The sequence below is a fragment of the Ailuropoda melanoleuca genome, chromosome 15 (assembly GCF_002007445.2).
Source record: "Ailuropoda melanoleuca isolate Jingjing chromosome 15, ASM200744v2, whole genome shotgun sequence".
NCBI lineage: Eukaryota > Metazoa > Chordata > Mammalia > Carnivora > Ursidae > Ailuropoda > Ailuropoda melanoleuca.
This window is the reverse complement of record NC_048232.1, coordinates 22,831,977-22,850,562: the sequence shown is the minus strand read 5'-3', so window position 1 is coordinate 22,850,562 and position 18,586 is coordinate 22,831,977. Positions and strand designations below refer to the sequence as shown.

The 18,586-nt window shown below is 34.6% G+C and overlaps 1 protein-coding gene across 1 annotated transcript in view; it reads right to left on the bottom strand.

Moving 5' to 3' along the window:
- Window positions 1-18,586, bottom strand: part of GPR158 (G protein-coupled receptor 158) — a 473,863-nt gene that overhangs the window by 220,947 nt on the left and 234,330 nt on the right. The window contains 1 exon segment of the mRNA XM_034644366.1: window positions 12,102-12,204. Coding sequence (XP_034500257.1) covers window positions 12,102-12,204 — 103 coding nt within the window.

The following is an 18,586-nucleotide window of genomic DNA, read 5'->3' as shown; positions in this document are numbered from 1 at the left end:
GATGTCTCCTGAGGCAAGGGAAACAAAAGCAAAAAAAGCTTTTGCACAGTGAAAAAAAAAACAATCAACAGAACAAAAAGACAACCTACAGAATGGGAGAAGATATTTGCAAATGATGTATCCACTAAAGGGTTAATATCCAAAATATATAAAGAACTTATAAAACTCAACACCCAAAAACCATATAATCCAATTTCAATCAACAGAACAAAAAGACAACCTACAGAATGGGAGAAGATATTTGCAAATGATGTATCCACTAAAGGGTTAATATCCAAAATATATAAAGAACTTATAAAACTCAACACCCAAAAACCATATAATCCAATTTAAAAAATTGGCAGAAGAGGGGCACCTGGGTGGCACAGTGGTTAAGCGTCTGCCTTCGGCTCAGGGCGTGATCCCGGTGTTATGGGATCGAGCCCCACATCAGGCTCTTCTGCTATGAGCCTGCTTCTTCCTCTCCCACTCCCCCTGCTTGTGTTCCCTCTCTCACTGGCTGTCTCTATCTCTGTCAAATAAATAAATAAACTCTTTAAAAAAAAATTGGCAGAAGTGATAAACAGACATTTCTCCAAAGAAGACATACAGATGGCCAACAGACACATGAAAAGATGCTCAACATCACTAACCATCAGGGAACAGCAAATCAAAATCACAATGAGATATCACCTCACACCTGTGAGAATGGTTAACATCAATAACACAAGAAACCACAGGTGTTGTTGAGGATGTGGAGAAAAAGGAACACTCCTGCAATGTTTATAGGAATACAAACCGGGACAGCCACTCTAGAAAACAGTATGGAGGCTCCTCAAAAAGCTAAAAAATAGGGGTGCCTGGGTGGCCCAGTTAGTTAAGCATCCGACTTCTGATTTGGACTTAAGTCTTGGTCTCAGGGTTGTCAGATAGAGCCCTGCACTGGGCTCCACACTGGGCATGAAGCCTGCTTAAGATTCTCTCTCTCCCTCTCCTTCTTATCCTCCTTCCCCCTCAAAAAAAAAAAAAAAAGTTAAAAATAAAACTACCCTATTGCAAACCAGCAATTGCACTACTAGGTATTTATCCAAAGAATACATAAAACATAAGGGATACATGCACCCTGATGTTTATACCAGCATTATTTACAATAACCAAATTATGGAAACAGCCCAAGTGTCCATGGATTGATGAATGGATAAAGAAGATGTGAGATACACACACACACACACACACACACTCGACTATCACTCAGCCAAGAAAAAGAATAAAATCTTGCCATTTGCAATGGTATGGATGGAGCTAGAGAATATAATGCTAAGTGAAGTAAGTCAGTTACAGAAAGACAAATACTATTTGATTTCACTTATATGTAGAATTTAAAAACAAAACAAATGAACAAAGGGAAAAACACACAGAGAGAGAAACAAACAAGATAAACCAAGAAACAGACTCTTAATTATAGAGAACAAACTGATGCTTACTAGAGGGGAGGTTCATAGACAATGGGTTAAATAGGTGATGGGAATTAAGGGGGGCACTTGTGATGAGCATAGGGTGATGTATGGAAGTGTTTAATCACTATATTGTACACCTGAAACTAACATAACACTGTATGTTAACTAACTGGAATTAAAGAACTTAAAAAAAAGGAATACATTTTTCCTGAAATTTATTGTGTGTATTAAATTTATATAGTAAACAAAAATTAGCCTCTCTTCCATCCTTCTTTCTCTTGGCAGAAAAGCTTATTCCTGAATGAGACTTAGACATCATTTCTGTATTATGATAGAGATACATTTCTTTCACTAGTCCAATTTTGTTGTTCATCTATATTTCCTAGTTATGGTCCCCTCTCCATTGATATATTTTGTTATTCACATAAATGACGGTCTTTCACAGTGATCATAATGTCCCCCAATTCTGTTTACTGGGGAGATTGAGTTACTTGTCTATATTCAACCTATAGAAACCTACTGAATGCAAGGCAGCATTGAGGAACACAATCATCTCAGACAGTTCTGTTGAACAGCCCATTCCTACTGTCCAAAGCTGGACTTAAAACTTATCTACTCTCTCTCACTATTCTCTTCACCAATCTATTATCCAGATCTACACCAACACAGAAGACTTTTCATGCCTAATGCTCTCTGTCTCTGTTCACTTCTCTTCCTGATGCTCCAAGTCCTTGTGACTATCTTTATCTGCCTGTGTTCTTCTACTCTGCCAATGGCTAAAGTTCTACAGATGTATATGCTGTACCCAAAGAAGCTATGAGCACAATAGTAGGAAAATGGTTTTATATTTTCCAACCTAGATTAATATTACAAAAGATCCAGTGTACTGGGCCATAAAAAACAATCATGAGTGCAGGACATCACAACAGAAAAAGCTCCTACACAGCATTATCTTCCCCAGGTGAGGCTGAAGTAACAGTTATAGGTATTATGTCTACTAACATAGTAGCAGCTAGATATAAGGTTGGAAACTGACAAGTCCAAACCATTTTATATTTCTTCATATAGGTAACACTAAATTATGTTGGTTAGATGAATGTTTCAGTATTTGTGAATAAAAGCAAATTGTTAGAAAATAAATTATGAGCACATTTTATTCTTTGTTCTTAGAAGTATCAGAAGATCAATCCACAAATGTTGAATAATGAAGTGCTCTCATGAGACATTTCCTCTTTAATAAATGCCTTAACTTTATTTGAATATGAAAAATCATGAGATTCTGTAAGGGATACAAAGTGGTAAAATGGAGAGAAAGAAAAACCACAAGTCAGAGACCTGCTTTCTAAAGCGCAAAAAAGCTAAAATTACAGATAGGGCTTTCTACATTCAGTATTTCCTATAGGACTCAAAGCATGATTAAATAATCTTCTAGTTCCAAAAACATTTTATCAATTTATGCTGAAGTTCTCCATCCATGACAAGGGAATATATGCAGCTAGTAGAAATCATAATACTACTAAATAATAACAATGGGCTTTTTGTTAATCTACTAAATGGTACCTTGATTTATGATGGTTTAAAAATTTAAGTTCCTAGAGGATGGGGGCCACGATTTATATATCTCTTTATGCACTCAGCACTGAACACAGTATTTTATACATATTGAATACTCAGCAAATAATTGCTAATGATGAAAGTCCTCTTCCAAAAGAATAAATGTAAAATACAAACGTATAGTTGAAAATATTCAACCCTATAAATATTCAGGCTCTCAAATCATTTATGCTTTAGAATTTATTCAAAGTGGTATTTTTCAAGATCCTAGACAAAAATTGGAAAAATATGTTAGGAATAGGAGTTATTACAGATGTGTTTGGAACCTATGAAAAAGTGTGTTTAGAAATCATCTTGGCGCCTGGGTGGCACAGCGGTTAAGCTTCTGCCTTCGGCTCAGGGCGTGATCCCAGCGTTATGGGATTGAGCCCCACATCGGGCTCCTCTGCTATGACCCTGCTTCTTCCTCTCCCACTCCCCCTGCTTGTGTTCCCTCTCCTGCTGGCTGTCTCTATCTCTGTCAAATAAATAAATAAATAAAATCTTAAAAAAAAAAAAAAGAAATCATCTTGGAGGATGATTTGATTGGCCAATCTCAGTCCTGAGTAACTTAAAAACATCCTCCATGCACAGGATCCCAATCGGCTTTGCTAAAGCTTAAAAATGAAGATAATACGTGGAAATTTCAGATAAAACAAATGTTTCCTGAAGACAAGTGACAAATATGAAGAGCTATGAGCTTTGGCAATCGACAGCAGCTTTTCAGCTCATTATATGGATCATCAAGTATGCTGCGTTGAGCAAAAATATAAAAAAGGACGTTGGGAGAAGGTTATAGTAGCACCACAGGATATCTGAGGAATCAAACACTCACCTGTAAACATAAGCCTGTCGAGATAAATTGTGAAATTTGTGAACAATATGTTAACCTGTTTTCTTACTTTAATTTTACTACATTGACCTCAGAAAAACACAAAACCTCGGGGCATTTTTATTTAAGTATAGTTTTATATTTATATAAACTAGTAGAAATATAAACTTTAGAATGGTTAAGTAAACCACAGTACATTTACTCAATGGAATTCTATGGAGCTGTTAAAATTATGTTCAAGAAGACTATGAATTATATTAGAATGAATATAATACCAAGTTTTCAGAAAGATCCTAAGTACACACATTTTATAAAAACCAAAAACTTAAAGAATTAAATTATCAACAGATTTCAAATGGCTTTTGAAATTCTACTTTTCTATACCCTCCAAAATTTCTTTAATGAACATGTAATATTTTTATAATAAAAACAAATATTTTAAAACTCTGACCCTTTATTTTTTTTTAAACTCTGTCCCTTTAGATAGCAGTGAATAACAAAAAGAATTTTTGCTCCAAATTGCAAAGACCTAATTAACCCATCAGTGCTACAAGTGTTGAAAAATTTCAGACTTCTGAATTCAAACACAATGTTCTAAAAAATAGATTTTTAGCTTTTAATTTTGATATAATTTGAAATGTACAGGAAAGATGCAAGAATGGTACAAATAAATTCCATATATATACATAAAAATGTGCTACATATACCCAATGGAATATTATTCAGCCATGAGAAAAGAGAATATCCTGAGATTTCTGACACCATAGATGGATTATTCTACAAGACATAAATCAGACAGAGAAAGAAAAGTACTGTATGAAATCACTTATATGTGGAATCCAAAAAAGTCAAAACCTTAAAAAACAGAGATCAAAGTGGTGGTTATCAGGAGACAGGGGTAACGACGATAAGACTGATGGTGTTTAAGGTTACAAACTTGTAATGAGTAGTATATAAGCTGTAGACATCTAGTACACAGTATAGTGAATATAGACAATAATCTTGTACTGTAATGATGTAATGTAAAAAATATTGTCTCAATAGAAAACATATTAAAATAAAGAAATATATCAGGGTAATGTGCTACATACCTTAAATTTACAAAACATAACAAAAATGGGGGGAAAATCCATATATTCTTTACCCAGAGTCACTATTTACATTCTATAGCATTTACCTTATCATTCATAGTCCCTGGACAGATTGATAGAAGTTTACAGATTATATGTATACTACTTTTTCTGAGCCATTTGAGAGTAAATTAGAGATACTGTGTCCCTTTACTCATAAATACTTCAGTTTGTACATCCTAAGAAAAGAGCATTCTCATGCAAAACCACACTATAATTATCAAGGTTGGGAGATTTAATACTGATACAATATTTTTATGAACAGTCCATATTAAAATTCCATTAATTCTCAGTTATGTCTTTTGCAGCTATTTTCATCCAACCAGGATGAAATCTAGATGATGTGTTGCATTTAGGTGCCATGTCTCTAGTCTCTGATTTGGAACATTATTAATGAAGAACACTACATCAAAAACTAAGATGTACTACTATATGTTGGCTAACTGAACATAATAAAAAAAAAGAAAGAAAGAAATACTGATAAGATAATCTCACCCCAGAAAATTAAATCGGAACTCCTGGAAATGAAAAAAAAAAAATTTCTTGTCTTCCAAAAAAACTCTGCTGATCAGTTTGCAAATTTTGATGTTTCACAACATTTTTGTTTTTTAAAGTATGAATCAGTAAAATTTTAAGATTCATATTATCACACAGCAAACATAAAGCTATGAAAAATAATGTATAGTAGACCCATATAATAAATATTAAATCCTGTACCTGTATGTTACTGTTGGCTACATTATTTTACATTGAATAATAAAGTGTGATGGTTTCTATCATTAAACTAGAAAGTAGAGATGATTCCATAGTGAGTCCTTCATTTTTATGCTGTTCTTTTAAACTTTGTACTGCTTTTTGATAGTCTAATATTAGGACAGTTAACACTATTAACAATGCTTTTCTAAATATTTCACTCTATTTGGAGATTTTTTAAAAAATTTGTTTTAATGTTAGACAAGTCAAAATAACAAAAAAATGCAGAGACACAGTTTTCAATAATTTTCTTAATCATCCTATCACTATTAAATCTGAATTTCAGTTAATAGTGCTGTCATTACTATAGCAATACTGGTTTCCACAAAAAAGTTCAGGAAAGATTAAACTGCATTATTAAAATTAAAAGTTGTCCTTACAAATAATGTTACAAATAATGTAGTAACTTAAACTTTACCCTTCAAAAAGGTAATACTGTCCTGAGAATTGCAAATGAAATTAGTAGGTCACATTAGAAAAGCTCTATTTGAATGTGGCAAAGCTCTATTTGAATGCCTTCTACCAAAACAAAATTACATTGGGTGTCCACTGAGAAATTTTGTCATCTACCATAAAAACCCAAGTGGTAAATTTGGTCATTGCTGATGAAACACTAGAACTTTTCAAAAATTTTCTAAAAGTATCAGTTTTTAGGTTTGGTTTTCTGAAGATTCAACTAATGAACAAATTAAAGGGGCACTTTTCTTCTGCTTTTTTTTTTAATAAAAAATATACAACTTTCTTAACCTCTTAGCTTGATATTCCTTGGAACGGAAGTATCAAACTGATAGATCAAAATGTACCCACATTTTTATGACTTGTGGTACCTACTGTCAAAATGTACCACAGAAAGTTTTCTTCCTATGTTTTATGGAAGCAAAGTACTGAGTTTCTGATTTGTAAAGAATGAATTGAAGTGGGTAGGGTGGATTGAAGTACAAGTTATATATTTCAGGTCTTCATAGTACAAACATTAGATGGAAATTTTAAGTGTTTTGCTGAATAAGATTCTTAAGTGCCAGAAGTATAAAACTGTTTTCACAAGAGCAAAAAGGTAATATTTGAATATTTGAGTATGGAGAGAAAACATTACTACCTTTTAAGGCCAGTTAAATCTTAAAGCTCTTATATTTGATCTGATTTACTAATATTGAACAGTGAGTTGTATTTTACTTAAGACTGTCTTCATTTGTTGTTTGTGGGTATTGCAATATATTCTGGGAAGAGGTGGGTCTGTCCTGGAAGCTTAGACACTTTTTTTTTCTGCACTGCTTTAAAAGAATGTCTGGGACAGTCGGTGCTCAGTAATATTTTTTGTCAAATGGATTTTTCGGACCTAAATCAATCCACAAACCAATCAGAGGTCCCTTCTTGGAGGTACTGTAGCCCTCAGTGATAGGAACTGGTTCTGGCAAAGGAAGATAGAGCCTGGACCTTTACAAGACTAGCCCACATGCCCATATGCCACAACCCGCTTCTCCTTCCATTGTACAGGCATGTGAGAAAAAGATGAACCACAAACAATGAACATAATTCAACTCAAAGTAACAGAACCAAGTCAGACAATGAGAGTTCAACATTAGTTCTAGGTACCCATATGCTCATCTGAAATCATCATTAGGTTAAACATCTCCTTTCTTTCTATACATTGCTTTTTCATTAGAACTAAGGGGGTGGGGGAAAGAACTAGAGGGAACAACATATTCATCCATCAAGATTTGGAGTTAAAATGCTGCAATTAGCTAACCATGGGAAGATATATTGTTATTTGTTAGTTCATGGTTTAGGAAGATGAAGTAATCTGCCTCCAGTCTTCAGGTTGTTAAAACACATCCAAAAATTAAGTGAAAAAAGGTACATGTACATGAGTAACCAACACATTCAGGAGATTTCTGTGTATATCTGCTTCAATATCTATAATATCCATATGGAGAGAAGAGTTAAGTGAATATGCTTATACTTAGACTGCTATCCAAAAAGATTCTTACTGTTAGGACATGAATGTATATTTGCATATCCACAACTAGATGGATAATTGTGTTACTACAACTGCAATAAAACTGATCAGGACTAACTGTAATACAGCAAAAGTGACTCCGACCACAAAACTGAAGTCAGGCCAACAGCAAAAGTGATAATGCTGATAATGAGACTGTAATGTTCAAGCTCTCTTAATCTGTTCTAAATTTGGGGTTGGTATTAGAGACTGTTACAGGACCTAGTCTGCANAAATAAGTTTATATCTGCTCTTTTTCATGGCTGGCGAGCTGGAGATACTTGGCTTTCTGCAGCCATGAAAAAGAGCAGATATAAACTTATTCCAGAAAGGTTAGCCTTGCTTAACAGTTTGCTTAGAGCTCAGCATCCCTATACTGTACCTGCTTTCAAAGAGCTTCTTTTTCTTTTTTCCCAAGATAGTATCTTTTTTAGATCCCTACATTTTTGTCTTCCCCCCAACCCCATCATTAACACCAGAGTTGCCAAAACAGGGACAGTTTTGGTCCCTGTTTGGGTCATCTGTAATTAGGTTTTTCTGGAAAGGTACATGAGCTGAAGTCAATCCAAAAGACAAGAGAAGTAAGATTGAAAGGCTGGGAATATATCTACAGAAAAGAGAAAAGAGGTTTCACTGAAGGCAAAATTCATATTAAGATAGATGGATTTGAGAGAGATGAGCATGTCATAAGCTTCTTTTTCATCAACCTGGAAGTGAACAGCCTGGATTTGAAGAGACAGTTATACATCAGTACTTGGTTATTCTGAAATCCTGCTACCATCCAGATGTCAGATCCTATTAGTTCACATATGACCACCAATTTCAAGAGAGATGCCAGTAACACAGTCTCTGGACTGCAGCACAATTTTAAATCATGTCATTTAAACATATCCTTGTTGGTCTTTACAAGCCTTTTGTTTACTGTGGGTCTTACTCTGATAAAGATTTTAAATCACTTCATAGTTTAACAGGATTTTTAAGTCACATTTACATTTTCTCTAAGACGTCAGCACAATATCTCAGCTCTGCTCTCCAAATGCAATAACATGACAATAACAGATGTGGGGATTTCAGATCGTTTTAGATGTACAACTGTAAAGTAAGTGAATTTAATCTTTGAGGTATGTTCTTCTCTGTTTTCTGTATCCTATTCTCCTGATCAGGCAACTACTTTCCTCCTGTTGCTTCTAGCTCCCAAGTATTCTTCCTACCGCCCATCTCAGTGCAACACTGGTAGTTATAACCCTGTTGTCCCATACATGTCGAATTCATTCTCCAAAAGTTCTAGTTTTTAAAAATTGGTTATTGTAATATGATAAAATGTGAGACAAAGTGCTAATGACCAATGATGTTTAAGGATTATCTCTTTACATACATCACTGATGTTTGTTTATCCTTAACTACACCTACGAACACTTATTATATGTCATGTACTGTGCTTGTAGGTTCACATATGTTATCTCATTTTGGGGTCTTCAATGCCTTCTTTACCCTTGGTTCCAGTGCTACACACAGTCATTCCTTAAGTCATGGGTAGCTCCTTAAGAACATAAGAAAACAACTGTCAGTACAAACTGCCTCGATACTATGATTAAAAGACTGAATATACTAAAACGCAGAGATAAGTAGTATGTGTTTTAATAATAACCAGGAATACAAAAAATGTTTGGATAATCCTTAGTAGATGACCCTGGTAAGTTATAACTTGCATTCTTGGTCAGATCGCAGTATTCTTTCTTTAGGACAAGGACTGAATAATAATGGATTTTCCTGCAACCTGACAAGGCCATCAAGAAAGACAGTTTTGGTCAAAGCGCACTTTACTGACTTCAAATTATAACATGTAGCTAGCTTTCTTCTCCGTCATTGAGGAAGGTCAGGTCTGGTTACGTGTGTGCTAAGGTCAAAGCTGCATCACAGCTAATGTCTAAATATAGATCATCTTTTAAAAACCGTGGCCTCTTTTCTACGGCTGCAGTGTGTACAACACAGGAGTTAGATTTACGCAGAGGAGCTGCCTTTTCTTAGAGAAAGTAGGTCCAGTGAAAAACACTGGCTTTTAAAATAAGGAAGAAAGTAGGAGTGTGCAAATTAAATAAAGATAAGTTGTTAAAGGTTAACTAGTTTCTTCTGGTGGTGTTACAAGCAAATGGCATAGTCATTCTCTGGTTCTAAAATATTTAGATGTTTTATTTCAGTCACATAGTGGGAGCTGAGAACAAATGTGGGTAAACCAGAAACAAAATACCTTCACAGAACATAAGCTAAAACCTATTCCCTTAATTCTTCAGTTTTGAATCATCTGTTATGTCTGGACCGTAAATGTGAAGAATGCCAAAGTAGCTCTGGTATAGCCATGGTTTGGTACGCACAGATACAAGGAAAAACGTATCTACCCTGAAAATACGTTATCAGCACGGCTACTGCATTAGTTTTCTATTGCTACATAACAAATTACTGGAAATTTGGGGGCTTAAAATACCTATTCATTATTTCCCAGTTTTTGGCGATCAGAAGTGTGGGCACAGTGAACTGGGGTCTCTGCTCAGGGTCTCACTAGACTGAAATCAAGGTTTTGGCCTGGCTGTATTCTCATTGGAGCTGAGGATCCTCTTCCATGTGTATTCAGGCTTTGAGAAAAATCTAGTTGCTTGAGGTTGTAGAAGTGAGGTCCGTGTTTTCCTGGTTGCTGCCCATGAGATTTGCTCTCAGCTCTCAGAGGTCGCACTCAGGTTTTAGCCGTGTAGCCCTCACAACAAGGTAGTTTACTTACGCACGGCCAGCACTAGACCCTCTCTTCAGTCAGCAATGCTGGGAGGGAATCTTATTTAATGCAATGTAATCACACAGGTGACTATACGATCACCTTTGCTATATAATATAGCCTAAGCAGGGAGTGACTACCTCACTGTATTCACAGATCCCACTCACACTTAAGAGAAGGTATTGGACAGGGCCTGTGGGAACAGAAGCTTGGAGGCCATTTTAGAATTACACCAGTAACCTGTAATCAGAACAAGGGCTGAATTCTGAATTATATGGCAGAAGAGAGAGCAAAATGTTACTCATCTCCAGAGCCTATATATTAAATGTAAACAGATTCAATACCAAGAATAATGTTTTCTAGGAGAAAACAAAACAAAACAAAAATCTAGAAATGTCTACCAAAATTCCCAGAGGAAGAAACTCAGGTCTCAATCTCAATGTACCCTCTGAACTATGCCTAGTAGAAATGCAAATTCCTATACAGACCAATAATAAGGTTTGCAAAGATTTGTGAATGGCTATCTAAAAGATTCCTGTACCTCAGTTTCAGTAACCCCAAACTCTAACTTCCTATGAAACCACCCCTTTTACCACTACACTCCTTCTTTATATCCAATAGCTGGCTACAAGCCAGTGTGGTAACATTGCATTCTCTAGAGATAAAGTAAAAAATCAATATTCAAATTGAAACACTGACACTTTCTGAAGTAGGAATAAAATAGCAGATGACCAAGTTTTCATTCTGGAGTATACACACTATATAATCACCTCCCCTGGAATGTAAGTGGACCTGCAAATACGATGAGATAGTGTCTCCTTTGATTAAGTTACATTATCTGGCAAAATGATGGGACATTGTCATGATTATTTCATGTATATATGATTCAGTCTGAGCAGAGTGAGGAAATTGTTTTGCTAGCCTTAAAGAGGGTGAGCTGCAATGTTGTAAGAGGGTCACATGGACAGGCCTTAAGGAACTCCTGGGAGCTGAAAGTAAACCCAGGCTGACTAACATCTAGCGAAAAAAAATGGGGGCCTGCAAGATAGGACCTGAATGAGCTTGGAAGAAGACCCTGGGCCTCGGATCAGACTGAATCCCAGATGACACCTTACTTTTAGCTTGGTGAGACGGGACCAAGCTAACCTCTGACTGGAAAGGTAACCAATGAAAACTGTGTGATAATAAATTTGTGTTCTTTAAACTGTTAACTTTGTGGTAGTTCTTTATGCAGTATAGAAAACTAATACATAAACAAATTAATAAAGTAAACAAACTAGCAAAATTAGGTTTAGGAACTTTCTGTAGCAACAGCTCTCAATAACTGAATCCCAACTGATCTTACCACATAGCTAACATTATTTTCAGGAAATGTATTGAAAACCAAAACATACTTAAAATAAACACATTATTTTGCAGTACTCCAGGGCACAATAGATGACAAGCCAAAGCAAAAACTCCTTAAGGGATGAAAGAATGTCAAACCAGCGGGGACTAAACCAAATAACTCCAACAAGGTTAAAAGAAAGTCTGAATAATTAATAATGGTGCATATTATGTGTACTCATCTATATGCAGAGAAGCAAAGGGCACTTACTCTGAAAGTTGTTCACTGAGAAGTCTTGAGGATGATAGAATCCTGCTTTGCAAATGCACTGATAGGCTCCAAGCACGAATCCTAGGCCTTTAATTGGCATACACTATGAAAAAGAAAAGACAGCAGTAGAGTTGATCACAGTTTATTTCACAGTATAAAGACCCATAGATATCCATCACTGCAAACGGTAACAGAACTATCACATTTTCCAGAATGAAGTATCTCTTCTTTTGAACCCTTATTTTAGATTTGTTTGTCAACAGACATTTTTTTAGACACTGCAAACTGAGTTTCCTTTCTAAATACACGCCATTATGGCTGTAGGCACCACACAACTTTAACTCATTCAGTTGCCATAGGGAGTAAATCTCTAGGCATGGCTTTTGCGTTTGATCCCTCAAATATCATCTTATTGCTTTAAGAGGTATTTCCGAGGCTTATAGGAATACCTGAAGAAGGATTCCATGCAAAATATTTCTATAACAGCAAAGGGAGGTAGATAGGTAGGTAGGTAGATGGATAGAATTCGGGATGTGAAAATTGCTTCTGTGAAGTACATAATCACCAAATTTTCATCCTTGGAATAAAATAACACAAATTGGTGAAATGACAAAATTTTAAAGTGCAAATTTGGAAGAGAAAAATAAAGATAAAATAATGGTCCCAAGGGCTCTTTACCTAAAATCTGTTTCATAGGTAAATGTTCTACATGCACATAAATTAAAAAAAAATGATCAGCTTTCTAAATATGTCACATCAAAAGATATAATAGACATCTCCCAAAAGCTTAGTCTTGGCTTCTTTCAAAGATATCACTTAAATCTCATAAAATTTGGCTTAACATACTTCACTTCTGCTACATTTAATTACATAAGCACAGAATAACTTCTATTAAAACACAAACAGTACATCAATAAAACAGGAGTGTCTTAAGAATACAGTCAACACTGAAATTTCATTTCTGCTATCTCTCTACCAAGATGCCAATCCTTTGACTTTTTGCCATTATAATCAACTAGAAAATCTTACAATCTAATAGATTTTAGTTATAAAATGTCTCCCTAATACAGAAGCCCTGAAGATAAAACTCAAATAATTTAAATAATAATTCCACAACCTAAGATTAATGATTGGTACCAAGATCAATATTACATACTATGAAAACTCCAAGAAATAGAAAAGTATTTACTTATAAGGTACCAAGAGCTAATACATGTTCCAAATTCATACAGATACAACAAAAAAATGTTTAACAAAGAGCTTTCTAAAAGACTTCCTTGAATATTTTATTTCATTAATTCTACTCCCACCCCCAGCCTTTTTTTTTTAACCAACAACACAATTTATATCTAATTATACCTTGCGATTGAAAACACAGTTCCTGACCCAGAGCAATATACAAGAAGAGATAAGTACCGATCAATTCAACTGAGTTGGCAAGTATTTATGAAATAACTGCTGTGGGCTTAGAAAATTCCTATAGAACCTAACTGAAATAACACATATTATTTATAAAAACCCAGTTATACAACAGGTCAGATGATACTTCTGAACTGTATAAATTAAAAACAACTGTAACACTTACTTTGCAGAAGCACTAGCATTATGAATAGAGCATATAATTTGTGGTCAGTCAGAAAATAAGGATTCGAATTATGACTTTATCACTAACTAGCTACGTGAACTTGAACTTGGGATGTTCTCTTAACTTCTCTGAGCCTTAGTTTTTTAATTTGTAAGAACAATCATTCAGTCGAATTCATGTACAGTTTTGAAGAAGGCAGAAACATCAAGATGTCCTAATAGGTTAAATATGGGGTATAAGAGGAAGAGAAGAATAAAGGGTGACTTTATTCTGTTTTTTTGGCTTGAGAAATCTTAAGACTGGAGATGCCATCATTGACCTAAGAATGGCTTCTGGCGGAGAAGTTTTGGAAGAAAGAGCAGAAGTTCAGTTTTGTAAATGTTAAAAGTGAAGTGCCTATTTGAAATTTAACTGTGGTATCAAATAGGCAGGCTGATAAAATAGTAGGGAGTTTAGGAGAGATGTCTGTGCTGTATAATTTAGGACTGATTTGCACAAAGATGATAGGTAAAGTCATGAAATCAGATAAGCCTAGATCACTAAGGGAGTGTCTACTCCTACTTCTGTAAAGGACAGAAGTCCAAAGTGGTGAGACTCAAGACACTCTAGAACTAAAAGGCTAGGCAGAAAGGAAGAAACAAAGGACACTTAGAGAGTAATTCAGTGTGGTATCATTATTTCATTAACTAGATTGTGATACTATGGACATAACATGTGAAATTTCTTGTGAGTTACATTTAGTAAACATTCATACAGCATAGATTTACCCAGGTAAACTAAGTCTTAGATATTAAGAATACAATAGTATATTTTAAATATTCTGCCTCACTGGAATTTGGAAGTTAATGCTATTCCTTGAAACAGCATTAAATTCCCTGATAATATGACAGTACTGCAACAGTAATTCGGTTGAAAATTTTAAATGTTGAAGGCAGATCTGAAAGTTTACTGAATAAGAATATCTCTTTACAAGCTAACTCTAAACTTGAAATAAAAATGAAGGTTAAAAAAAACAAAACCTAGTTGATCAGATAAATATGACCAAATATAAATTCCCTTTGAGCATAAAAAGAAAAAGCTTCCCAATTTTACTATGGAAAACACAGAAATATGAATTCTTAGCTACTTCAAACTCTTTTGTTTTATTCTTAAATTAACTTATATTTTCAAAGAAAACAAAAAAAATTCAGTCAGTTAACATCAATAAAAGGATATCATCTTGCTGTACTTCAAAACTGTGGGACTTGCATGGAAATCAATGTGCTATTGCTTATATACGTTTGCCTTAGTATAAAAGTGATTGTGGCTTATTTTTCTATTAATGATTATAAATTTGCAATCAACTTGCCATGCTTTCTTGTTCCATCTGCCATCACCATTCTGTAGTTATTCTAATTTGCCACATCCCAACTGAACTTACACATTTTCAAGATTAGGCAACTAGTTTAGTATTCAAACTAGTTCTTATTTTAAGACTTATAGTACCCCTGTGCATGAAGTAGCTACTCACAAGACTGGATGCCCTCTCTGATGAACCTACAATGCCCTACTTACTAAGCCATCAGGAGAATATACTAAGGATAGTCTTAACAACCTACAGTCAAAGTCATGTTCCTGGGAGTAATCCAGATCCAAAGAAAGAGATGGAAGGAGATGGTGGTCAAGAGTTTAGAGAAAACCAGATTCCTAGAAATATATAGCATTATCAAGTCTGAGTCATGAAGAAATAAAAATTCTGGACAGATTTATAACTAGTAAGGAGACTGAATCAAGGGAGACTGAATCAAAAACCTCCTAATGGAGAAAAAAAAGCCCAGGACCAGAAAGCCTCAATGGACAATTCTACCAAACAGTCAAAGAAAAATTAACACCAAACTTCTCAAACTCTTCTAAAAGAGTGAAATGAAAATAGTTCCTAATTCATTTTGTGAAGCCAGCATTACCCTGATAGCAAACTCAGACAAAGGTACTATAGGAAAAGGATACTACGGACCAATATTCCTGATTAATACTGAGGTGAAAATCTTCAATAAAATAATTGCAAACCAAATTCAGCACATGAAAAGGACTACACACCATAACCAAGTGGGACTTATTCCTGGAACACAACAATGATTCAATGTACAAGTCATTCACCATAATACGCCATTCTGACAAAATGAAGGACAAAAACTACATGACTATCTGAAATAATTTAGAAAAAGCATTTGAAAAAATTCAACACCTTTTCATGATAAAAACACGCAACAAACTAGGAATGGAAGGAAACTATCTCAACATAATAAAGGCCATATATGAAAAGCTTATAGCTAACACTATGCCCAATGGTGAAATGCTGAAAGATTTTCCTAAAAGATCAGAAACAAGGCAAGGCCACTGTCACTTCCATTCAGCATTACTGGAAGTCCTAGGCAGAGTAATTGGGAAAGAAATAAAAGGCACTCAAAAAAGAAAGTAAGAAGTACAATTATCTGTTTGCAGAAGACATAATGTTACATGTAGAAAGCCCTAAAGATTTTGCCAAAAAAAAAGAAAAAAGAAAAAAACCTATTAGAATTAATAACCATATTAAGCAAAGTTCTAGGATATAAAATCAACATGCAAAAATTGATGAGTTTCTATACACAAACAATCACAATCCAGAAAAGACATCTAAAAAACAATCCCACTTATAATAGCTTCAAAAAGAATAAAATACTTAGGAATAAACTTAACCAAACTGAAAACCACAAAACATTGCTGAAAAAATTAAAGATACAAACACATGAACTGACAGTCATGTTCATGGATAGGAAGACTTAACACTGCCAGGATTCCCATGCTACCCAATGTGATCTCTATTAACATCCCGATGACATTTTTTGCAGAAACAGAAAAATCATCCTAAAAATCATATGCAATCTCTAGAACCCCAAATAGTCAAAGCAATCTTGAAAACGATGAACAAATTTGGAGGTCTCACACCTTCTGATTTCGAAAATATTTACAAAGCTACAGTAATCAAAACTGTGTGATACTGGCATGATGGCACAGAATAGAGGGCCCAGATATAAACCCTCATATATAATGATCAAATGACGTATGCAAGGATGCCAGTACTATGGTGATGGGGGAAAAAAGGGCAATCTCTTCAACAGATATGGTGCTGGGAAAACTGAATATCCATATGCAAAAGAATTAAATTGAACCCTTACCTTGTAACATACACAAGAATTAACTCAAAATGGATTAAAGACATAAATAGAGGGCCTAAAATCATAAAACTTCAGAAGGAAACAGGGGAAAAACCTTCATACTTTGGATTTGGGAATGATTTCTTGGATATAGCAATAAAAGCAAAAAATAGGCAAATGGGACTACATCAAATTTAAAAACATCTGTGCGTTCAAAGGAAACAATCAACAGTGTGAAGGCCAACCTACAGGATGAGAGAAAAGATTTGTAAACAACATATCTGATTGGGAGTTAATATCCAGAATATATAAAAACTACAATTCAACAACAGCAACAACAAATCACCTGATTTAAAAATAGGCAAAAGATTTGAATAGACATTTGTCCAAAGAAGATATACAAATGGCCAAGACACATATGAAAAGATGCTTGACATAACTAATCATTAGAGAAATGCAAATCAAAACTACAATGAGGTATTAGCCTATACTCATTAGGATGGACACTATCAATAAAACAAAATAACAAATATTGGTAAGGATGTGAAGAAATTAGAATCTTTATGCACTGTTGGTGGGAATAGAAAATAGTGCAGCCACTATGGAAACAATATGGAGGTTTCTCAAAAAATTAAAAACAGAACTGCCATACAATCCAGGAGTCCCACCTGTAGGTATATATCCACAATAACTGAAAGCAGGTCTTGAAGAGATATTTGATACTCAGTTCACTGCAGCATTATTCACAATAGCCAAGAGGTAGAAGCAACTCAAATGTCCATCAATGGATAAAAAAAATGTGCTATGTATATACAGTGGAATTACCATTCAGTATTTAAAAGGAGGAAATCCTGTCACGTGCTAAAACATGAATGGACCTTGAGAACATTATGCCAAGTAAAACAAGCCAGTCATAAAAGACAAATACCATATAAGGCCACTTGTATGTGGTATCTAAAGTAATTAAAGTCATAGAAAAAGAAAGTAGAATGATGGCTGGCAGAGACTGAGGAAAGGGGAAATGAGGACTTGTTTAGTGGGCATATAGCATTTCCCTTTTGCAAGATGAAAGAGTTCTAGATCTATTACATGACAATATATATATAGCTAACCTACTGAACTATAAACTTAAAAAATGGTTAAGATGGTAAATTTCATGTTACGTGTTTTTTACCACAATCAAAAATTTTAAAAAAGAATTTAGAGCAAAATGGTCTTTCTTCCTCAACAATGTGTATGTAAGCTCTACAGACAATCCTGCAACACATAACTGGCAAGTCATATAATTCATCTCAACTCCTGGAGAACATAATGCAAAACAAAACCTGGCCAGCTTGACAGTCATGAAGATTTTGTTTGAAGGTACTACTGAGCAATCCAATGCCTAAAAAAAGACTAAACTTAGGTATGTTTGGCATTTAATGGAAAGAATGCTTGTGCCTAAGGATGACTTACATATAATTCTGAAGAAAAACTAATTTGGATCTGAAGGAGGAGGCAAAAATAAAATGTAATACAATAAAATTGACAGAATTCAAAATCCTCTAGAAATGGGTGTTTAAATACTTTTTTTTAAACTTTGTTTTGGAATCTTCCTAAAATGCAAAACACTTTCTGGCTTCTCCAAACTGAACACTACGAACAGAATTTAACATTTTCTTACTGAGTCAGAATCGTTACTTTGAACACTAGGTATGAAACGATGCTGAAATATACTGATGCCCTTT